This window comes from Haplochromis burtoni, unplaced genomic scaffold (assembly GCF_018398535.1).
Source record: "Haplochromis burtoni strain Fernald_Lab_line unplaced genomic scaffold, NCSU_Asbu1 Contig_30, whole genome shotgun sequence".
Taxonomy (NCBI): Eukaryota; Metazoa; Chordata; class Actinopteri; order Cichliformes; family Cichlidae; genus Haplochromis; species Haplochromis burtoni.
The window spans coordinates 116,611-139,814 of record NW_024582391.1 but is presented as its reverse complement, the minus strand read 5'-3'; the positions used below and the strand labels follow the sequence as shown (position 1 = coordinate 139,814).

At 45.2% G+C, this 23,204-nt stretch overlaps 3 protein-coding genes and 2 non-coding genes across 6 annotated transcripts; all 5 read right to left on the bottom strand.

Annotated features, from left to right (window-relative positions):
• Positions 1 to 754: 754 nt before the first annotated feature.
• Positions 755 to 4,007, bottom strand: LOC102311642 (L-rhamnose-binding lectin SML). The gene is made up of 9 exons (XM_005918388.2): positions 3,889 to 4,007; positions 3,713 to 3,745; positions 3,577 to 3,627; positions 2,730 to 2,865; positions 1,914 to 2,020; positions 1,797 to 1,841; positions 1,562 to 1,694; positions 1,033 to 1,136; positions 755 to 830 (listed from the first exon to the last, which is right to left on the bottom strand). The coding sequence occupies exons 1-9, from the start codon at positions 3,962 to 3,964 to the stop codon at positions 814 to 816; spliced, it is 702 nt and encodes a 233-aa protein (XP_005918450.1). The 5' UTR covers positions 3,965 to 4,007; the 3' UTR covers positions 755 to 813.
• A 2,922-nt stretch (positions 4,008 to 6,929) lies between these two features.
• On the bottom strand, positions 6,930 to 11,799 carry dnase1l1 (deoxyribonuclease I-like 1). Of its 2 annotated transcripts, none has more exons than XM_005918386.3 (10): positions 11,641 to 11,799; positions 9,849 to 10,007; positions 9,240 to 9,328; positions 8,870 to 8,959; positions 8,675 to 8,787; positions 8,475 to 8,587; positions 8,233 to 8,390; positions 7,937 to 8,033; positions 7,624 to 7,772; positions 6,930 to 7,164 (listed from the first exon to the last, which is right to left on the bottom strand). In XM_005918386.3, the coding sequence occupies exons 2-10, from the start codon at positions 9,996 to 9,998 to the stop codon at positions 7,158 to 7,160; spliced, it is 966 nt and encodes a 321-aa protein (XP_005918448.1). In that variant the 5' UTR covers positions 9,999 to 10,007; positions 11,641 to 11,799; the 3' UTR covers positions 6,930 to 7,157. The 2 variants fall into 2 exon arrangements, with proteins under 2 accessions (XP_005918448.1, XP_005918449.1); XM_005918387.3 differs by lacking the exon at positions 11,641 to 11,799 and adding an exon at positions 11,453 to 11,622.
• A 2,130-nt stretch (positions 11,800 to 13,929) lies between these two features.
• rpl10 (ribosomal protein L10) lies at positions 13,930 to 17,710 on the bottom strand. Its single transcript, XM_005918384.2, has 6 exons — positions 17,559 to 17,710; positions 16,519 to 16,577; positions 15,674 to 15,781; positions 14,645 to 14,783; positions 14,399 to 14,561; positions 13,930 to 14,139 (listed from the first exon to the last, which is right to left on the bottom strand). Exons 1-6 carry the CDS (start codon positions 17,579 to 17,581, stop codon positions 13,984 to 13,986), a joined length of 648 nt encoding a protein of 215 aa, XP_005918446.1. The 5' UTR covers positions 17,582 to 17,710; the 3' UTR covers positions 13,930 to 13,983.
• LOC121814256 lies at positions 14,214 to 14,346 on the bottom strand. Its single transcript, XR_006054236.1, has one exon. It is a non-coding gene; the product is annotated as a small nucleolar RNA SNORA70 (small nucleolar RNA).
• Positions 16,270 to 16,402, bottom strand: LOC121814255. The gene has a single exon (XR_006054235.1). It is a non-coding gene; the product is annotated as a small nucleolar RNA SNORA70 (small nucleolar RNA).
• Positions 17,711 to 23,204: the final 5,494 nt, after the last annotated feature.

Genomic DNA, 23,204 nt, shown 5'->3' with positions numbered 1-23,204 from the left:
ATTACCTTTAGACTTCTGTGTAACACTGCCATGGTAGTCAACCGTCCCCGTATTCCAGCTTGTCCAGCATGCTCGAGTCTGTCAGAGCTCCTGTTGGTCTGTCACGTCCGCTCCTGTTCAGGGTTCTAGCGATTGTCTTATTTGAGACTGAGGTCCTCGGGTCTCGTGGCACCTCTGGGGTCCTCAGACAGATCTCCCAGACTCGCTCTGTGTGCTTCTCTTTGACTTTCAGTCCAGCTGCTGACACACTGTGATAAGTTTGTATCAAACCTGCTTTGTGAGAATCGCCTCTTTTTCTCCCGTCTGTTTCTTTTGTAGTTTGAACTTGATTGAGTGCTCAGCAGCAGTTTGCTTGTGTCATAGCTCAAAAAAGGTCAACTTTTTTTATTCATTTTAGTTTTTTGTGTGTAAATAGAAATCATTTCTCCTGCTAAGGAAAAACTAGTATTTTTATAAATGTCATGTTGTTGCACTAAAGATTCACTTTCATTTCATGTCTTCACTTTGATCCTCTTGTTGCCTCTGACCTGAGCGATCAGTAAGAATAGAAATTGGAGATAAAGTATCTGAATTTCAGGAGCGGGACCACGCCTCCAAACACGCCCCCTCCAGTTCTCATCTCTATACGTTCCCCCAGTTCTACAAGCTGTTTGTTCTCGTTCTTAAATGAGGACGTGGGCCCAGTGAGTGAAAGCTCTGTATAGATGTGAGGACACATGAAAACACTGACGAGTCACAAACACACAGAAACTTGTTGTTTTTCATGTATTTTATTTAGTGAAGGATACTGTTACTGCAGGATCTTTAATCCTCTCAAGCACCTACAGATTCTGCAACAGATCAAACACACACAGTCAGACGTGGTTGGCTGTTCACTGTAACAGTTCACATGAAGAAGGAAGCTAAATAAAGCAGCCTGTTATTGTTGGCATCACAGGTGGATCACTGAGCACCTGTTTGGCTCTGCTGCTGGTTTTCCTTCCCCTTGTGTCATGAACCGTTCACATACTCTTCATCCTTTGAGCTACTTACTCAGACAGTTGTAGGTCAGCTCCAGGTATTTGTACATACGCGGACAGGTGTCGCCAAGCATTCCACTGCTTGCTCTCATAGAACAGGTGCGTTTCCCATTACACCTGTGGATGCAGAGCAGCAGAGTGCAGATGAAACACTTAAAGGCAGGTAGTAAAGATCCCCAGCTGACAATGCAAATTAAAGACACATTTGTTTGTTGTTTTCTCATACTAGACGATGTGTATGAATGATGTGGATGTGCAAAAGAAGTACAACACTAATTATGTAAATCCAAATACTGGTGATTAATAACACTGATCAAACCCAGGCTATAACCCCTGGCTGTGTGGGGACAGCAAACGCTGTGAACACAAAGTGATGGTTGCACGTCCCAGCTCACCCAAATCATACTTTCAGCTCCGCTAGCTTCAGAAATATATGTCGTTAGCTACGAGAGGAAAGTGCCAAAGACCAAAGACTTCATAGTCATGTTTAAGATCTCGTTGGTCACTCACAGTAAAAAGTCACATTAATGTTAAAGCTGTACCTTTCAGCAACTTTGCTAGTGGGGTTTGAACACTTGATGTTTTCCATGTGTGAGGCCTCCCGTCTGAAGGAGCATATGTGTGGATCACGGCGCCCAAAATCAGCATGGTACACGTGGATGACGTGGCCCTGGTCTGTCAAAGAAAGCAGTGCGTGCTGTTGAAAACTGAAGAAGGGTGCTTGGAGAGGCAGTTATCAGGACACGTCAAAGTTTGTCGGGTCACACGTGATCTTACCGCACTGCAGTTCGACCATAGACTGCTCGCAGGTTATCAGGTGAACTGCCAAAGTAACATCAGTCAGATTAGGTGGAGCACTCAGAGCCTACTGTTTAAAGCAGGTGCATGACTTACTTGCTGGTATACAGGTGTAGGTGGTCTGGATGTATTTAAAGGTGTCATTGCAGGGATCTCTTGCAAAGATGGCCGGGGTTACTTCACACACCTTCTTGCCGTCACAGCTGAACAGATAATAGAAAGTAGAGTCAGCAGTGAAGCACCATGGGAAATCCCACCAACGCTGAGAAGAACAGTCTTTCATTGGGTTCTACGTGATTATGGGGTCTTGTAAGGTAAAAGGAATTCCCCACAAATATCATCAAAGTGAAATCGTCTGTTTTGTCTGAGGCGAAAGGCTCGCAGTCCCAGCTTTGCACTGGATCTGATAACCTGGCATTTCTTACTCCACGATCACTATCCATGAAAGCAAGAAGGCACTCTGATTCTTTTATATTCACTTTTCAAAAAGCATCTCGTCTTCCAGACATGATCTCTCACATCACTGAAGTTTCACACTATACATGCAGCACATTTCATCCCCTGTTATTCTACAGGACCTGTCCCGACTTCTTTGATGTTGGGCTGAGAAACAAACTCAGAGCAGGTCCAGTCAATCAACGATCATTTATTAAGCACATGCATGTGGCGATGTACACAATACCACCTTCTGTGTCGATCTCAAGAAGAAGCACTTAGATACACAGTTTCATATGTCAGGGTTAACGCTCCTTCATGCGCAGGCAGATAACATAACATGCATCAGTTACAGTTAGAACAGACATAATTCCTTTTTTGGTAATCTTCTATAACACTTAGAAATATCTATATGTGGTGATCAGCAGCAGTGACATCCATTGATAGCAAATACCAGTGTGTTATTGGGACGTATACCTTGTCCTGATGGTGTCTTCAGCACCCTCCAGAGAGCACGCAGTATTGATGGCCACCTCTTCAGCTTTCTCTCCACTGCACGTGTCCCGGTCTCTTCGTCCATACATGGACTCCTGGACACGAATCACTCCAGTTTCTGTTGGACATCACAGAGGCAAGTATTCAAACGCAACGACAGAGCTTACCAACCAGGGACGTCTGCAGCTACCGTCAGCCTCACAAACTCACAAACACAAACTGCAGAGATGCTCACTCGCTGCTTTGTATGCTTCCCAAACACAAATGTCATTCCTGTCTTACACACTCTGTACTCATAGAACCAAATCAAGGATCCCTTAAAGAAACGGGCGTGTTTTCCAAATCTAACTTAGTGGTGATTATATTAAACTCATGTGTGCCACTTATTTAGTTTTGATGCAATGTTGTGTGGAGGTTTTTCCAGGCGATAAATGACGGTGTATGTTTGCTGAAACACTTCACAGGGTGTAAAATCCACCCGTCCATTCTCTCCCGCCTATCCTCAGAGTGGGGGGGTAATGTACCACCGTGTGTGGCTCCGGGCTCTATACGACCACTGTGGCTTTCTGTATGGACACTTTTTCTAAGGCAACTGAAGAGATGTGAATAAAAACTGGAGGAATAGGACACTATGGTGTAAAGCTTCTGCTGGATATCAGCATGTGGAGTTCTGTACTCATGGTTTAAAGTCGGTCCTGAGTGTTTCTGCTCTCGTACCTCACTGTGTGTCTATGATGTGATCTGTGTTCGACATTCGTCCCCAATAAATAAATAACAATAACACGTAGAAACACTGCGGCGCTGAGAAACATGAGTGGTTGGGTCTTACCACAGCTCAGCCGGTGGACGTGGTTCCCACACGTGATGACTCTCTGCGCACCTTTAAAGCACACATGGAGCAATTAGTCTAACTCACATATTAAAACTAAGCACACTGAGAAACAATCAGACTAGCAGACACTTACCTGTGCTAACAAGCAGACAGGCTGCTGCCAACACTGAAAAACAAAGGAGCAGCACTCTCAATTTATAATGTGGCCAAATATGAAAACACGTGATACTTTACCCTTAAATACATGAACTGAAGAAATCTTCTTCAGCTAGAAAACAACATGAATGAGAAAATGCTGACTGTACTCACAGAGCGTGCTGCTGAGGCGGAGCATGGTTTCAGGGGACTCAGTGAGACTGATGCTTGCTGCAGAAACACGCAGCATTTATAGCTTTGAGTCTGTTTGCAGTCTCATCTTATCGTGCTAAACAAACCTTACCCCCCAGACTTTTGTTCAGCTGGATACGTGCTCAAACATGTGGCCAGGTGCTCGCCCAGTGAAGGATTTGACATGATTATACACACATGCAAAGAACATACAGTCCTGCTTGGATCAAACGTGCTGCAATGAATTTTTGAAGTGATCGATAACAGTAGAGCTCTTTACTGAGTTCATGTTTGGACCTTTGCTTTGTTTTTTTGGGAGGGGGGGGGAGGGGGGTTATAGGGTTTCTGGAGGTGTGGTCCTGTCAAACAGCCTTTTTCAGTTTAAATGTTGTTTTCAATAAATTGCATGCTCAGCAAAATGTTTTGTCTCAGTAACATTTCTTCTTGTTGCATGTTGAAGCTCGACCTGGAACCTTGTTCAGATCCAACCATGCAAAACAGGATTTAGTCATTTTTCTTGTGGTCTATGTGTTAGAGGGCCCAGGCCTGAAGGATAGACCGACAGGTCTGTGTAACAAAGACACTTGGCTCACTGTAACTTCAAAAAGTCATTTACTTCAGAACTGAAACTGTGTAATGTTTGTTATCTTCTGATTTATTAACCTTACAATGTTTCCCAGAGCTCAGGGTGTTCGTCAGCTCAAAAACACAGCAAGCATCCCACCTCGGTCACTTTCCCCGCTCATGCTGACATCAGTCTGCTCACGATGCCCTAATTCCCTTTTTGCTGATGGGCTCCATAAAATACTGTTTCCACTGAAGAAGCTGTGTTTTTATTTCATGGCCAACAGCTAAACTACTCTTTATGCTGTTTGATTGTCTGCACAAAGTAGAGAAATTGATATCTACCTCAGTTTTATTCTGTTGTATTTATTTATGCTTTTTTTATTTGATCTGTTTGTACATATTAACCTGCATCTGTGTGTGGACAGCAGAGAAAGACTTTCATTGCACAGAGAAATGCTTTTCTTTGTACACGTGACAATAAACGCTTGAATCTTTGAATCTTGAATCTTTGAGGACACATAGTTTCAGTGAATCAGGAAATACTGAACTGACTGACACACGATTTACAAAGTGAAAAAAGACAAACTTGCAGATTTTCCACATGTAAGTGTGCAGGTTTGTTTCTGTTATCTGTGTGCTTCTGTTTCTGTCACAGATAACGCCGTTAGGATTGCATACCAGAATAAACAGAGCAGAAGAAGAGCAAACAGACAAGACAAATAGGACACAAATAGCAGATAACTCAGCACAAACACAGGCACGCTGCCACCACACGCAAGCATCACTGACAGTAAATCTGATCCTTGCAACACACAGTCTGCACTATGTGCTGAATAACATGGAATTGTAACCCTGATACTGTGCAATGCGTGCATGCCAGCACTGCTTCAGGGCAGTTTGATGTGCAGAAAAATAAATCAGATATTTTAAAAATAGAGGTCGTTTCCTTTTATCTGACTTGAGACATTCAGCTCCATGCAAAAGTCTGGACAAATCGAACTCATGCAGCAGACACACGAAATGTCTTCTTCTTCTTATCTTCTAATGTTTACGCCAACAGAAATACAAAAGGTATTTCTTATTTCCAAAGGTCAACACAGCTGTAATATCTATGTTACAGCTCCAGGCTTGGAGGGTATGACGATGATACTGTCACAGCTACAGCTGCAGGCGACATCCCACAGGTCAGCCGGGCACTCCCAGGCCTGACTCTGACGTAACACAGTTAATATAAGTATGTAATGCAAAGTGACCACATCATAAGAGTTCTGCTCTGTGTCATAGCTTTTACAGCACACGTTGTTCTGATCAGGATTATTTTCAAATCTGTCCTTACATATTTTACACTACATTGATTAAAGTATACACCTATTCAGGAAAGCTGTGATGGCACAGATGCATGCTGGGAAATATAGTACTGGTACCTTCTGAACTTGCTGCCTGGTCCTCAAACAATTAGATCCTCAAAGAATTTTGCCTGAGAATTTGACTAAATCCCTGCAGACCTGCTGACGTCAACCATGCGACAGTTTTGTGTTATAGAGTTAAACAGCACAGCAGCATTTTATTTCATGTTGAGCGAGCAAAGAGAAAAATGGTGCTCAAAAGAGGAGAGAGAGAAGAGAGCAGGATGAGTACAACGACCCGCAAGGCTCAAAAGATACAGTCTGAAACATTGTTACTACTGTTGTTATAATATGTGCTCTTACTGTAATATGAGTGTCTGTTCCACTGTAAAGTAACACAGACCGAGGATGAGGTGACCCACACAGTGGGTTTGTGGACACTTCTCCTTTGTTCCATGATTACAGACATCGTGGTGTGACCTTATATGACGTGTACGTGTCCCACAGCCTGGGATTGCTGTTGTTATTTTGCACGTGTGATTTAGAGAGAGAGTGAGGTGATGATGGTGAGGGTCTATCAGAGTTACGACTTCACATTCATGTAGCGCCAACACTTTCATGTCAGAGTAACAAACGACAAGCTCTGTAGCTGCAATAAAACAAAGACTGGGAGGCTTTGTTTTGTATATTAAGCAAGAAAAATGAAGCATGTCTGTTTGGGTTGTGCTCGGCGTGTATGACACACTGTCTGTCTAATACTGATCGATTGGGAAAGGAGCGGAGTTCAGCAGGAAGTTCAGCTGTTACAGTTTTCAGGTTTTCACACTTTTTTCACTTCGTCTCTGTGGCTGACATGTGGACGATCAGAGCAGCAGCAGCACATACAGACGCTCTCTGTACGCAGACCAAAGCTGTGCACCTCTGTTGTAAACTTCTCACTCAGAATTCATCAAACAGTCTTCTGCTGCACAGCCGAGGATTCTGACACTAGGTAAGAACACAGGCAGGATCTAAGCCCACAGAGCAGTCGTCCACAGTGTCCAGTCTGACACATGATGATCTGCAAACTGTCCATGAAGACATCTCAAGAAGCTGGTCATGACACAATAATGGGAATCAATGATAGTTTAATAGTGTGTGCAGGAGCAGAAAAGTCCAATTTGGCTGTCCAATCAGAAACAAGAAAGGAAAGGAGGTTAGCGTGTCCTCGATCGTATTTAGAAACTCCCCTGCTCATCCTGGGAGCACACTAAAGTTTACGGCCTTTAGGCCTGTGTTTGAATCGAGCCTGCAGCCGTGAGCAGCATGTCTTACTCCTCGTCTTTCTGTCCTGTCGCACTAAAGGCTGAAAAAAACAAACAGAAAACAGCGAAACGTGAAGTTTACACTTACCTCTGCACTGAAAACAAACCTGGCCTCAGATGATTTTTACACCATAAACACACTCACAAATATTTACAGCAGGTGAGAAACTTTCATTGTCAGTTGTGTGCACAGTTTTGTGTGCTGTGGATGAAATCATGTGTATTTGATCTTTGAACACTTTGGGTCCAGCTGCCATAAACTGAGCGAATCTGCAGCCTAACACTGAAGTCACGCATACACATCCACACACAGCTCGGCCATTGTACACTGCAGTCAAAGCCATATTGTTGAAGGTAAATAGTTGTGTAATTTTATCTTTTTTAACCTGCAGACCAACATCAGGGATATTTGGAAAGTTCAGCTCCGCATGTCCTCATCAGTTCATGAACTTGGCTATAACACAGACCTATCTCATCCTCAAGGTTTATTATTTAACTACCTTGTCAATATTTGAAAGGCAACATGGCTTAGGACAAACAAAGTCATAAACTGGTTTCCACTGGTAATAGATGAGCCCCCAAGAAAGGCTCTGGAATCCTTGACCTTTAGCAGGACCTCCACCGGGTAATGGTCGCTGACATCCAGCGCCTGAATAAAAAACACAGGAAGAACAGCCAGTGTCAACAAATGAACAGAGTTTGATCTGTTTCAGTAACAAAATCACAGCACACCGTGTTTAACACACTCTGTAGGTGTGTCTTTCTGTACAGTCCACACACACTGGTACAGACATGCAGAGCGTGGACTGTTACCTGCTCCTCCGTCAGTCCGTATTGCTCTTGAAAGTTAAACGGTTTGGCTGAAGCAGGCACGATGGCTCTGTGAAAGGTTTCCCCATTCACAACAATCCTGTTGGCACAAGCAGAGAGCAGCACACATTTACTCATGTCTCTTATTTCATTCACACGGTCACATTTAAGTCTGCTATAGTCTGCTTACATTTACATATTGCATATCAGCTTTTATCAAAGGAAACTTTGTTTCTTGAAAAGTTCCAGGGATCCTAAAATCTTGGGAACTCTCCTGAATCAAAGCTTTGTGCGTTTACCTGTCGTAGGGGCAGGATGTGGTCGATCGCACGGTGGTGTCAGCGTCGTCTGGGATGAGCCAAATAAGATTCGTGTCTGTGATTAGGCGCACATTCTTCCTGTTCTTCTTAGCGAGGTAGCCACAGCCCGCATTAAAGTCTCCAAGAAGCATCACATTCTGCCCATTACAGCACAGCGGTCACCATGTACACCTGTGGTATTGACTTCTTGTCTGTTTGATGAATGCCAAAATAGTCTTTACCTCAGTTTTCCACATGTTTCTCACATGCTGTAGAACATCATAGAGGGCATCGAGCTCCTTGGTGGTGTTGAAGGGCGTGGTGTGCTGAGGTATGAGAACAAACTCCTTTATAGCTGAGGATGGAAATGAGGGTTAGAGGGAGAATCCATCCAACAGCACCAATATTTCCATTCTGTCACAGGGAAGCATCGGGGACCGACCTGTGCGGTCCGCTCTGAAGCGGACAGCAAACGGCTCTCTGGAGAAAGCGTCGACATCTCCTGGTTTATTATCAGGGTACTGATACTGGTCCGTGACCCTCACCGTCTCCTTCCTGAACACATTCAGGTTCAGTGAAGCCAGACTCCGTCACTATACCTGCACTTAGATGTCCTCTGCACAGAGGTGTAGCTCACCTGTACACAAACACGTACTGCTCCTGGTATGTCTCAGACCTGCCCAGTCTCTCGCTGGCCACAGTCTCATATTTATACTTGGTGTCAAACCTGAGGGTGAAACAGCACAGATGGGACGGGGATGCAGTCACTGCATGTGTCAGTCGCTAAGTTTGAGCATTTAGAGTCCAAACCACTCACCTCCAAACTGATGCAATAACATGTGTCTGTGGGTGTCTGTGGGTGTGTGTGGGTGACTGTGGGTCTGTGTGTGGGTGTCTGTGGGGGTATCTGTGGGTATCTGTGTGTGTGTGTGTGTGTGTGTGTGTGTGTGTGTGTGTGTGTGTGTGTGTGTGTGTGTGTGTGTGTGTGTAAGCGAATGAATAATCACCGTTTTAGGGAGTCGAGCAGCAGTGGTAAAGCTTTTCCTCTACTGTCTCTCACTTCCTGGAGCAAACACACATCACAGCGTGTGATGATCTGAAATGGAGACACAGCACAGCCATGAAAAGGTGAGTGGGAGTGGGACACACAGAGGAGCCACTCATTATTCGTCCCACTGGTCACCTGCAATAAAGTAAAAATGTCCTGCATCCCTAAAAATATTTGTTATATTTGTTCTTTTTGGTCCTTTTCCCAGACCACCGCGCAAATTAGAACGTGTTCATTCCGACTGATGTAGTAAGGAACGCGTTGGCATTGACTCTGCGCCACCTTGTGGTGCTAAATGATAATGCATGGAAGTGTCTTCATAGCCTTTGTTTGGTTGCTTTGGTTAATTTCACAATGTGGTGAACAAATTTTCAAACAGGAAACAAGTTTCTCTAAACAAATCATTTTTACTGATTCACTGAGTAATTCTGTCAGTTTGTTAGTGGCCCCACTAGCTACAGCCATGTAGTGACTATCGTCCACTAAAGAACCACGACACTGTCCCTCAGCTGTTTGAGCCAAATACAAGAACACAAGCACTCTTACCCAGTCTTTCTTTTTACCTTACCCTGGCAAGAGTCCCCATAACGTCACTCTTCTTCGACTTGGATTCACCAAAGTGTTGTGTGTTGAAGGCACAGATCCTAAAATCTGAACCAGCTTTAGTATCGGTCACATCCACGAGGACGGCGAGCAGCAGGAGGAGAGACAGACTCATGGCCCACAGCTGGAAGGAAGCACAGTCCCCATCGAGAAACATGATGAAACACATGAGCTGAGGGCTGCTACGGGACAAATTCAGCTTTGTTTGGTGTTTAAAAAAACACTTTTGATGGAAGCTTTGATGTCAACATAACTGAGATGTGGACTAAAGAGGAGACAGACCACTGCATCTCTGATGGTGCAAAGAAGACGGGAGTTTGTTGCTGCCATCAAATCCAGAATGTTTTCCTCTAATGGTGTTTCACCATCTGTTTGATTTGGGAACAACATTTTTGGAGCTGGGGTTGTATAACTAAAAGGTTTTTAACTTGAATGATTTTAATTGATAAAAAAGAAGTAAACAGTAAACCAGCACAAATCTAATGGCTGTTGTTGTTGTTTGTGCGTAAACATGAACTGTGATTATTCCTGTTTCTCGTGGTTTGACTCAGCAGTGAAACTTCCTGTTTCTTCCTGTTTCTTGTGAAATTAAAATTATTCACTTCTCCAATTCCTCCTGATAACCAACAATAGCTTTAGCATGAATCTTAGACATGAACCACATATTTGTTCTTCCCCTTATCTAAGGTCAGGTGACCTGGGAGGAGGGGTCCACCCTGAACACGTCACCACCCTGTCACAGGGCCAATGCAGAGGCTCACACATTTACCATTTCAGCTCCTTAAAAATGTTCTCACATAAATAACTAATAGTGTGTTCATTAAAAAATGTCCACTCATATTTACTTTCAGACAAAATAACATAGCCAGTTAGCTTTCAGTCTGTTGGTCACGATGGTTTCACCCGAAACCCCTGCTGATGATGACCCACACATTCACACTTTGGCTCACGAGATGATGCACATGATCAGTAGTGGTTCCTCTTAAGGGACAAATCCACTCAGGTTCTTAGAGCTGAAGATAGAGCTGACACGTCTTCAGGAAACCAAACTAGTCCAGGTCTGTCCAAGGTCCCCCCTCAGCCACAGATGTTTTGCATTAATGAGTGCAATCACATCTGTGGACTGATGAGTCCCTGACAGGAAGACCACGGTGTTCAGTTACTTCAGTCTGTCACTGCTCTTAGTGTCCTGCAGCAACTGTAACCACATCATTTCCTCAGGGCCTGGAGAACAATGTCCAGAAACCCAAACAGGAGAAATATGAAGGAAAACAAACAAACATAACAGTCCAGTCAGTATGAAACAGGACACACGGAAACAATCATGGAAAACCCACGGCACACATCTGAAACTAACGTGGAAAACAAGAAGCGAAACTCCAGAAAACAAGATGATAAAATCCTAAAATCAAACAGAAAACACGGAGCAGTGACCATCGCAGGAATGATCCTGACGTCATGGGAAACATGGAGAAATGACTCTAGTTCAGCTCTGTTAGCTCTAAAGCTGTTACACGTCTACTTTCAGCACAACACATGAAACTACAGCGTGTGTGTAGCAGGCTGTACCAGCTGCTGTAATGTGAGCTCCAGCTGTCAGGTCTTGAACCCAGACACACAGCTTAGTGTGTAGGAGAGTGCAGCTCTGTGCAGCTCTGTAGTCATAAACACACAGCAGCAGATTACAGGTCACACGCTCCACTGAGACGGCTTTTCCTTCACTCGCTCCTTCTGTGGGTCGTCAAACTACAGCTTACCAGCTCTGGGACTTCTTGGAGTTGTAGGGTGTGTTCGCTTCTTACTCCTGTCTCTCGACTGAAACTCAAAGCTACCCCCGCCACTCTGTTTCCTGTAGGAGGGACTACAAGGAGGAAGCAGCAGGAGATCTGCTGCTGTGAAAAACTTTCTTCTGTTTGTCAGAGATCAAGTCTTTATCAGGAAAATCATTGCAGACATTAACATTTGAATACTTCAAAGTAAAAAAACCACAAACCTGCCTGGTTACACATATATGACTTAAGTATTTACTGTGAGGAGGCAAACAGTCCACAGATGAACAGATCAGGTGTGGGAAGTTTAAGACAGCCTGCAGGTTAAAGACGTGTACACTGCTCCAAAACATTCAAAGACTTGTTCATCAGAGCTTAGGACCGTGTCAGTTACACTTCAGAGATATTGATCTGGTCAGTTAGCAGAAAGGGCTGTTAAACTAACAGCAGGGGGCAACACTGAGGAACCTGAAACAGGAACAGCTTTACAGGTGGAGGCACCTGACGTGGTTCACTCCTCAGCGTTTCTAACTCGGATCAGTGTCCTGCTGGGAATCTGGGATGACACCTGGAACCTCCACAGGTCGCACAGGCAGGCGAGCTCCTCAGTAATGTCACTGCCACCTTCAGGAGCATGGAGGAGATTACAGGCTGCTGTAGGTCCTCGACATGCACGCACACGTCATTAAAACGTTACACGGTGTTTATTCTGTATTTATTTCAGCATGGTGGTGTATGCACGGTGTATGCACGGCAAAGGAAACAGATGAACGAACCAGTTTCACATCAGTGGTCCTTAAAAACACCCCCCCAAGAGCTTAAAACACTTTAAAAAAAAGAAATCTAGTACTGAGGCGTATTATTGGAAATAGTTTTGTATTCATCTGTGAAATTAACGGAGGTGGCAGTAAAAACACAGTGGGGTTGAGACCAGGTGAGCTGTGATGTCATCAAGAGCGCTGCCGTTCCAGCTGTGGAATAATCACACGGTGTCCTCCCACTCACAAGTCCGGACCTGTGAACTGTGTCTCACAGCCAGTGTCCAACACCTGGCACAAGCTACGCTGTGGCATACAAAGACACAGGTGAAACCAGCCATCACCTGAATGCAATGAAGTGTCCACTCCCACCGCTGTCCAAACTTTCATCCTAGATTTCATTTCTTTGTAATCTTCTTGCCAGTGATTCCAACAGGAAATCTAGAATCACCAGTTAGCCCCACCCACTAACAGATGTCTCTGGACCGTGGGAGGAAGCCAGCCAGGAAAACACGGGAGAACCTGCAGACTGTCCTCCTGTCTCCAGCGGACAGGTCGGCCTGGATGAAGCAGGGACACACCGCTGCCAAACAGATGGATGAAAACAAACGTTACGGACTCCAAACGTGCTGCAAAAACTGTTTCTCACAGAAATGTCCCACGAGAAGCGCAACAGTGAGCACTGAACTACATACAGCAGTACAGCTGGTGCTATGGTGGGAGCTGCAGACGCTGAACCAGGACCTTCATTTGGTCTCCTTAAAAACAAACAGTAGCTCCACCTACTGGACATTATATCCCTAAGTTAACCACAGCGGTGGCAGCAATAATGTGTTTGATTATCTTCTAATCCTGATTTGCCAACACGTTTAGCTGTCCGCTGTTCCCGATGCTTCAGCAGCTCGTCAATAAGAACACAGACGCAAGTTCATTTAAAGCTCTTTACCTGAAACGCAGCAACAAGTCAAACTGAGCTGAGAGCATGGACACGTCACAGGTCTGATCACTGCAGAGCACTCATCCTACTGAGCCGCTGTTCTTTAATGTTGCAACTTTGTTCTTATTTTGGTTAAACTGGTGTTTACAGTTCAGCTACAGCTCCACGTGACTGTTACCTGTCAGAAGGTAACATCCACCTGTGTTCAGTATCAATGAATGTGGATACCTGTTCATGTCATTTGTGGGACAGCAGAGAAGACAGACGAGGCTTTCAGCATGCTACCTTTACAGTCCAAAGCGTGTTCAGTGTTTCCTCAGCTGTAAATTAACAGAATTAAAGGCTGAATACTTTGAGCCCCATGAAGGAGACCATCAGCTGTTAGTGTGGGACTGTATGCAGTTATAGAGGTTAGGATCTGTAACGATCCTCACACACACTGCTCACACTTCAGTATAACTCCTAACACCTGTGGTAAGATTAATGTGTCCAGTCTCAAGTGCAACTGGAAACAACGTTAGAAAACCTCCCCCAGACTTGATGTGCGATTTCATGTTCAATGAAGACAAAGCCACACTCTCATCACTTTTGTAATCAAAGCCATCTTTATTGATTATGTGGGCACAGAGAGCAGCCTCAGACTGCGTGCAGGGCCCTCCAGCGGGCCAGAGGGCCTCTGTTGGGGATGTATTTGACCCCACAGCCATCAGGAATCAGACGCTTCTCGGCCATCATGTCATCAAAGTCACAGGCGTTGAACTTGGTGAAGCCGTACTTCTTGGAAATGTGGATCTGAGGGCGAGAGCACAGACATTGGTTCAGCCTTTCAGTACACTTACTTACACTAAGCTCCTGATGAAGACACATTTTGTCTCAGTGGTCCCTTAAAGCACTCAGCACCTCCCAGCTGAGGACATACACAACCAAAGAGTCAGTGTCTGCAGCCTTTGCACACCAGAACCGCACCACAGCGAGACCGGTCGGCTTAATAAGCTGCAGAGGACTCACGTCACTTTACATTTATTACAGCAGAAGCTTTGGGAGCATTTACCTTCTGACGGCCAGGGAACTTGAACTTGGCTCTGCGCAGAGCCTCCACCACGTGCTCCTTGTTTTGGGCCTTGGTACGCACGGACATGATCACCTGACCGATGTGCACGCGGGCCACGGTGCCCTGGGGTTTACCAAAAGCACCACGCATTCCAGTCTGGAGCCTGCCCGACACAAAACAAGAGGATTACAGGATGAGCCAGACTGCGCTCAGTGCAGCAGGGCTACGGGTCAGTCAGCCTCTCACCTGTCAGCTCCAGCACAGGACAACATTTTGTTGATGCGGATGACGTGGAAGGGGTGCAGACGCATGCGGATGTGGAAACCGTCCTTACCGCAGGTCTTCACCATGTACTTGTTAGCACAGATACGGGCAGCTTCCAGAGCTACAGGGGTTGAAGCACAACATGCATGAAGTTATAGGCACCGCTGTTTGTGTTTGCCAACAACCCTGACTGACTGCAGCATTAACACGAGCCAGACAAACTGAGGAGGAGGGGCTTACTGAGGTCATCACACGAGTGAGAGCTGTGCTCTGACGTCTCTCTGAACCCAGGACTCGAACGCAGTCAAGACAAACTTTACTGTTCTAACCTGGAACCTTTACTTTCCCCTAAGACCCAACACTGCAGCTACCAGGCTCAGTGCATCCTCTAACAGTAACGTACTCATGCAGGCAGCAGTGCATGCTTCCTTACTGAGTAACGTGCTCAGGGTGTGGCTGAGCAGCCTTCCTCCTGTTAGCCACTGTGATACAGCAGACCCTCCACAGACGAGTCACACATTAGCACCAAGTCTATCTGCCTAATGCACTGAACCTGTGACGAGCCCAGTTTAACGTTCCTGGTGCCAGTAAGCAGCTGTGGCCCAGTTTAACTGGCTCCTTCCTCATATACAGGAGTCTTTATGGAGCAGCTTTAAAGCTCGCAGAGAGTGTGTGTGCTGTATACTAGGATAGTTTTTATATTTAATATACAAGCTGTTACATCAGGTTACAAACATCTCACAGCTATACAATAGTTTCCCACAGTAGTAATCAGTACCCCCCCCGAACAAACACTGGGAACAGCCAGTGACCTAAACTGGAAAACGAGACTGGCTCATTCAGCTATAACACCTCTAACAAAACGTTTAAAGCAACCTGGTCTTTTAACCACAGAGGCCATCGTCTCACTGTCTTTATCAGTAAACTGCACTCACGGGCCAAAGTGTGCTCCTACAAAGAAGCACACACGTTACCAACAGGTGTGTTAGTCGTGGCTCCTGGTCTCCTCACCTTCTGATGACAGCTGCTCGTACTCATCAGAGACCATGTGGCCGCACAGGGGGAACTCGTCCACCTTGGCCTTCTTCCTGCCCAGGTCAAAGATCCTGATCTTGGGGTCTGATGAGAACAGAAGAGGAAGGATAAGAACACTGAAACTCACGTCTGCATCAGCGAGACCAACTCATGGGCTTTTCCATCAGCGCCTACTCGGATCGACTGGAGTCACCTGACGCGGCTGTCGTCATAGCAACACGTCCCGAATAAACGTGTGACACGAACACTCCAACAAAGGTGGATGTGGAGAACATACCTGCTGCTCGGCCTGTGGCACGTCGTCAGACTCGGGGAACGAGACGCTCTCGTGATGCTACTGCCCAGCCAATCGGCGGCCTGCAGTCTGATGACATCACATTTTAGTGCCTGCTCGGATCGTTTGAAACCTGGGCCAAGCAGGTACGATAAAGGTACCTTTATAGTACCTGGTACTACTATGACCTAATGGAAAAACGCGCTGAGCCGATCTGAGTAGGTACCAATGGAAAAGCAGCTTTAAAAAGGAAACAGTGATGACTAACTAAGTAATTGTGAGCCACACAGCAGCAGCATTTTGTCTCAGTGGTCCCTTAAAGCACTCAGCACCTCCCAGCTGAGGACATACACAACCAAAGAGTCAGTGTCTGCAGCCTTTGCACACCAGAACCGCACCACAGCGAGACCGGTCGGCTTAATAAGCTGCAGGACTCACAGCAGCCCACTGTGAGAGTTCGGTCCAGAGGGGTGACCGTGATGTCACCCGAACATGGTCCCACTGAAGTGTTACAGACTGAAACAGGAAACATGGAGAGAGAACGTACCAGGCACACCCCTGCAGAAGCGGGACTTGGGGTACGGCTTGTTCTTGCAGTACCTGTAGCTGTGAGAGGAAACACATGTCACCAACACTGAATCTTAGTGTAAGAGGTGGACAATCTAACAACCCTTCAGCCAGCACACTGGACCACATCAATCACATGCTGGCTACGCAGCTGTAACACCATCTGATTGACTGTAATCACAGAGTTTATGATGTCAGAGCAGGAAAGACAAGACAAAAACTAAAACAGCCAGAGTCTGTTCAGACACACATTAATCCTGTGATGTCTGACCTGTCAGGGACTGCGAGACCGCTGTAACCAAGTATTCTTCATAAAACGACTATTATCCCTTTTATCTGATTGTTCATCAGCGAAACCTGCTTGAAGCATAGCAACAACGTGTGTCTGACCCCAACCACGTCTATTTAAAACTAACAGCTAAATATAAAAGGGTCTTCTCCCAGCGGGTGTTTTAAAGCAGGACAAACAGGAGAACATACGGCAGCCTATCCTTGAGTCAGTAACAAACTGATTCACACCGACGATCAGGACATTTCCTGTTTTACAGACGTTAAATCAAAACCAACAATTTATTTATAAAAGAAACCGCGCAGTGAGGACTGTCACAGTCAGGTGACCTTCGTGGGCTTATAACAGGGTCAGAATATTTGGTGACGGAATTATTTTATACCACAATAAGCTGTGACTCGGAGCTTTTAAGTCTCTTCACGGCTTCAAACAGACTCTGGCTGGGGCTGAAAGTAGTAGCATTTAGCTTGTACTGTTATCGCACCGTGCTAGCGTGCCCCGTGAACGGACTGCTTTACGGCGCTCGTTGTGAACACAACATTTAAATGGAGTTCACAGTGTAGGACGACAGAAACGCCGGGTTTTATAGCACATATTATTATTTTTATTCTTATTCCTCAGGCCTGGGGCAGGCCAGCACCGTGCACATGGCGCCGAGCAGGAGCCGCTGCCATTTTCCTCTGAAACACTCGCTCGGCCCTTCGCTCAAACGGGGTCAGAAAATGACTTACCAGCGGGCTGGTCGGCGGCCCATGGTTGCAATCTGGAAATTAACGAATAAAAACAAGTTACTAAACTTAATCTGGACAAAGATAAGTCAAAAAATAGCTTTAAATTAACCGGTATGATGGAGAGCCGAAGAAAACGCGACCTCACCACGCACTCACCTAATGGAGGAAAGGAAGAAGACGTCACTTCCGCTTTGTCATATGGACAGAATGGTTCACGAGGGAAATTTTTATATTCATGTACGCGTTATTTTTGCTTCAGCGTAGTTTTATTACAACAATGAATGATTACTATATGGATTTTATTTAAAAACACAGTTATAAAAATTCATTTAAGGGCTGTTAACGAACACCAAGTGAATGCTGGGAAGTGTAGTTGTATGCAACGTCAATGAGGCGGGTTAGCTACATTTAATTCAAACATAATTTTATTTAGTAGAACATACTGTAAATCTTCTCTGAGCCCAGACTCATTTAAATGGAATCAGAGAAGATTTACAGGCCAGGAATACATTACATTAGGATTAAACAAGAAATCTATCTGTGCTCAGAGAAAATATATTTTTAGGATCACAACCTATTGTCTGACTTGGTATCAGTGTGGTCCTCTTCCAAAAGTCTAGCAGCTGATCTCAGTTCACAGACATTTGCTGACTTTTGTTAGAAGAAGAGGAGACGCTACACAGTAGCAAACTTTTTCTCAAATGTTGTTGCTATCAAATTCAAAATACAGGGCAAAAGTCTCAAGGAAGTCTGACAGTGTTACTCTGCTACTCTTAGTATTTAAACTGTCTTTGAATAAGCTGGCTGGGAAACACAAGGCCCGACCCTGGAGAACTGGGAAGCACACAGATCAGGTTTCTGGAGACCTGGCAGAAACAGAAACCATACTGTCTGAGGCTGGCACAGAAACGAAATTAGCAAAGGCTCCGTGGCAACCTGGGGCGGCCTCCAGCTGGGGCGGCTGTTGGAGCACCACTGGAGCAGCCTCTGGATCCGTGACAGCCTGAGGTGGCCTCTGGGGCAGCCACTGCATCCAGGGCAGGCTGTGGCAGCCTCCAGTGTGTCAACACAGACAACCACTGGCACTCACATTCACACGCATTCTTTCCAGTGTCAGTAACTACAGCTTACAACTTTTTCACTTACTTTTCTGCCACTGAACAAATGTTTTCTTGCAATTCACAAGTTAAAAGTTTTCAGTTAATATCTCAAACGTATTCAGAAGTAAATCTAAATGTAAACACAGCCAGTGAGTAGGTCACAGACTTACCTACAGAGTGGAATAACTGTTTTCATTTCCAGTGAAGCTGTGCAACATCACATCCGCCGCACTAACAAAACTAGACAGATTATCTATTTACATGTATCAGCAGTGAAAAGGCGTGCATCCTTTACCTGCAACAGTAATTCTGTTAGCTCAGTGTGTAGTGAAAATCAGCACGTTCCAAGGCCATTCCACCGGTTGGCCAATAGGGGGCGCTATCATACCATATGTCTCGAGTCTCCTTCACTGTACCCTTCTTTGGCTAATTCCTAAAAGGAACAATGAGCTCATATCTGAAGTTTTGTTAATAGAGAACAAATGTTCTGTTGCTGAAGCATGTGAGGAATCCGAGCTTTCGTCTTACTCCAACATAACTCAACATAACAAGGAGTGTTCAGCAGTGCAGGACCAGCTGAAGGTTGGTCATGCTTGGGTCTGGCTCGTACAGGCTAGTACAGGCATTATCACATGCCTGTGAGATTCCTGACTCATCATGTGCACACGGCGTTTGTTAAAGTTTTATCCTTTTGCAAGTAGATGTATTTAGGAAGTGGCAAAACACTGCCACTCCCTTGTGACTCTTTCAAAAACGCCCATGAACTCTTTCTGACATCCCCCTATAGCCTCGTGTGAAGGTCAGCTATGAGTTCTCTATCTTGTATGTTGATTCTGTTTTGTCTGAATTTGCTCCTGACTCTGGCGGAGCTAAAGGCCAGTGATGACGGCGGGACGATGGAAAAGGAGTAAGGACCAAAAATGGTGCTACAGTATGTGCCCGTTCTGGTGACAAATGACAGACACACACACACACACACACACACACACACACACACACACACACACACACTGTAACAGAAATAGACCAGTCGTTTTCAGGCTTTAAGGCATCCCAGGTTGCAAAATAAAAAAGGTGCTTCTGTTTTAGTACAAGTACTGATACAACTGATGGTCCTGTTTTAAGACGACTCTTTGTATTACCCACAGATGATGTTTGTGAGTTAAACAGGCTGTTCATATGCTAGCATCGGCCTTCGCTCCCATTAGTATCTGAAAGTCTGATTTCTCATAGATGCTAATTTGAAAGTGCTAGCTGATATCCTTTCTATCTCATTAGCATGTTAGTGAGGCTTTTCTTTCTAACATGCTAACAGGCTTATCAAAAACATGTTTTGCATCAAAGCTGGCCAACAAGGAGGTTAATAAGAGGAAGCATTAGCTGCCATGATCAATCACAGTAGCTTGCTTACTTGCTAATGCTAACTCTGTGTACACACAATGCACAGAAACCACAGCCAGCAGCAGGTTGCCTTCCATGCTGGTCAATCATCAGTTTGCACATATGTGCTAACAACCAGAAACAAAGCTCCTGGCCTCTCACACTGAGGCGTAGTTTCCAACGAGATGCAAAGCAAATGATGCTTCCAGTGACAATAGCCAACTGTGTGCACAGATTTAATTTAAAGAGTGGACACACATGTGTGAGAAACTTTTGGAAAGTTATTAATGAAACCTACTGTTGTTCTGCTATGGATAGCTGTGGGTCATCTATGAATTAGAAGGTCGGTAAACTGATCCCCAACATGACCAATATCTCCCCGTGGGTGTGAGTGTGAACGTTAGATAAACTGCCTCACCGTGGATTGAGGTGTTGAGGCTTGTAGTAAAACGTGCTATAAATATTAGTCCATTTACCATGATGAACAGAGAAAATATCTAGAGATCCTTTTTCTTCTTTTTGGAGCAGGCTGTAGGCATGATCATTTCTGCTATAATTTTTGCTCTGGCTTCATTTTTCAAAAGTTGCCACTTTGTCACCTCATGAAGTGTCTCAAGACTAAAGCCAGTGCAACGTACCACTGCATACTTGCTTCAAAGCATCAGATGTTAAATGGCCTGCATTTGTATAGCGCTTTTCTAGTCCATAGGACCCCAAAGCGCTTTACACTACATTCAGTCATTCACCCATTCACACACACATTCACACACTGGCAATGGCAAGCTCCATTGTAGCCACAGCTGCCCTGGGGCGCACTGACAGAGGCGAGGCTGCCGGACACAGGCGCCACCAGGCCCTTTGACCACCACCAGTAGGCAAACATGGGGTTAGTATCTTGCCCAAGGATATTTGACATGCAGCCAGGATGCAGCCTGGGATCGAACCACCGACCTTCTGATTAGTGGCTGACCTGCCCTGCCACCTGAGCTACAGATGTTATTCAAATATCTCAACAAGAGGAACTAACTCAGACATTTAACTAAATTCATTGGCTGAATCTGGGTCATTTTAGGAATTACTGCTGTTCTGATAGGTTCAGAAGTCTGTGAAGCCTTTGACCACTAACTGACCAACCAAGTTACCAGTTATCTTATTATTCCAGATATTATTCCGACTCCTTCGAAGACGATTGTGCCATATGATTAAAAACACACAAATGTTTAAAAGCTGACTTTGTACCTCGGCTAAGGGACGTGTTAAACCTTACTTTCAGAGTAATTCTACCCCTGTCTGCGGTTGTGGAATTCCCCGTTGATTCTAAATCAGGATTCCTTGAGTGCTGTGTGTTTCTTCTATAATGTCTCTGCTTGCAAACTGCAAATCAATTTTCTGAATTCAACAGTCCTCATGGTTCCTTCGATATGCTAAAGATGCCACAATCACCACAAGGGACATTGCAAGTCGCAGCTTGCACACTGCAAACTGAACTTCAGATGCAAACCAACATGATGCCACAGCTCGTCCTTTATATTCTGTCTATGAATTCTGTTTTCATGCTGTTTCCCGCCTCATATCTTCAGACACAAGAGTCAGATCATTCTCTCTGTCTACTCCTCCAAAGGTAAAAAGCTTAAAGTCTGAAGAAATACAGTGAATTATTAGTGTGTTTGTATTAGAATACATAAGGAGGACTGTGCAACAAGCAGAAGACGGCAACAATCATGTTGTCAAAACAATTGCTTTTTCTGTGGTTTCGTGGCTACATGCTGCTCTCTTGGCAACCCAAATAAAGAAATACACTATCGAGTTGTTCATTCTGCCAACCACACCCTCGCACACTGACACAGTTATGTTTCCATCACTACAGAAGATACTGAACGACTTCTTCTTTTATAAAAACCGACCCTGGCCCTGACTCCCACATGCTTCACTCTAACACTCCACTAGGTGTTTGTCTATAAAAGGGATTTGAGCGCCCACAGTGTGACTGTGTAAAAATAAAGTATGTCCCCACAACATGCCCAATACAAATATACACACACACACACACACACAAAATTACACACTGATCAGTGTGGCTGCTGTAGGGTGTGGTAGGTGACACACTGTGTGCTGATGTTAAAACGGAAGTGTGCTGGGAGGTGTATCTGTTAGAGTGTGCTGCCTAGAGCTCAGGGCCATCTATGCTCTTCATCAGTCTGAACACTCCATGGCCAAAGAAGAAATCCACAGTGGAATCACTTCTCCTACTGAGAATAAGCTCTATGTGTTTGTATTTATATGATTATGTCATAATGAATGTGATGCCTTGTTTCACAGCAACATGTTACTCCAAGGATCCAGGAACCATGATGGTGTATAATGGTAACAGTTACTATTAGAGAGACATATGTCTGTGAAGGTTCTCAGTCATCCAGGTCATCATAGTCAAAGGAGCTTTGAAGCGTCTGGACTTCTTTAAGTTGCTTGAAGACGTTTCACCTCTCATCTGAGAAGCTTCTGCAGGATGCATCTAAGGATAAAGGTCACTCTTTCGAGGATGCCAATGTTCACATTTTGGACAGAGAGGACAGATGGTTCGAAAGAGGAGTAAAAGAAGCCATCTATGTCCACTGTGAGCGACCATCTTTGAACAGAGGCGGGGGTTTACGACACCAACTCTCTGCCATCTATAATCTATAAGTTCCCTCCCCAGATGCCTTAACACCCACTCACATCCTGGGCCATTTGACCTCAGGAAATCGCATGATAAGGTGGGGCCAGGTTTCACAATGAGCTCACCCTAAACCCTGGCTGATTGGGACCCACACCCGTTTTCATACCTTGGCTCAGATGATTAGATGATCATCAGGGGGTCCTTTTGTCCCTCTTTGGGGGGATACTCCCACTGGGTTTAAATGGCCTGTATTTATATAGCGCTTTACTAGTCCCTAAGGACCCCAAAGCGCTTTACATATCCAGTCATCCACCCATTCACACACACATTCACACACTGGTGATGGCAAGCTACATTGTAGCCACAGCCACCCTGGGGCGCACTGACAGAGGCGAGGCTGCCGGACACTGGCGCCACCGGGCCCTCTGACCACCAGTAGACAACGGGTGAAGTGTCTTGCCCAAGGACACAACGCCCGAGACTGTCCAAGTCGGGGCTCGAACCGGCAAC

Coding starts and splice junctions, on each gene's coding strand:
- dnase1l1 (XM_005918386.3), bottom strand. CDS start 9,998: ATGAGTCTGTCTCTCCTCCTGCTGCTCGCCGTCCTCGTGGATGTGACC. Junction 8,960..9,239: donor CTGCTCGACTCCCTAAAACG/GTGATTATTCAT, acceptor TTTCACCCTCAG/GTTTGACACCAAGTATAAAT. Junction 8,788..8,869: donor CAGTACGTGTTTGTGTACAG/GTGAGCTACACC, acceptor GAATGTGTTCAG/GAAGGAGACGGTGAGGGTCA.
- LOC102311642 (XM_005918388.2), bottom strand. CDS start 3,964: ATGCTGCGTGTTTCTGCAGCAAGCATCAGTCTCACTGAGTCCCCTGAA. Junction 3,746..3,888: donor CCGCCTCAGCAGCACGCTCT/GTGAGTACAGTC, acceptor TTTGTTTTTCAG/TGTTGGCAGCAGCCTGTCTG. Junction 3,628..3,712: donor CTGTCTGCTTGTTAGCACAG/GTAAGTGTCTGC, acceptor TGTGCTTTAAAG/GTGCGCAGAGAGTCATCACG.
- rpl10 (XM_005918384.2), bottom strand. CDS start 17,581: ATGGGCCGCCGACCAGCCCGCTG. Junction 14,784..15,673: donor CGAGCAGCTGTCATCAGAAG/GTGAGGAGACCA, acceptor CAACCCCTGTAG/CTCTGGAAGCTGCCCGTATC. Junction 14,562..14,644: donor TCCTGTGCTGGAGCTGACAG/GTGAGAGGCTGA, acceptor TGTGTCGGGCAG/GCTCCAGACTGGAATGCGTG.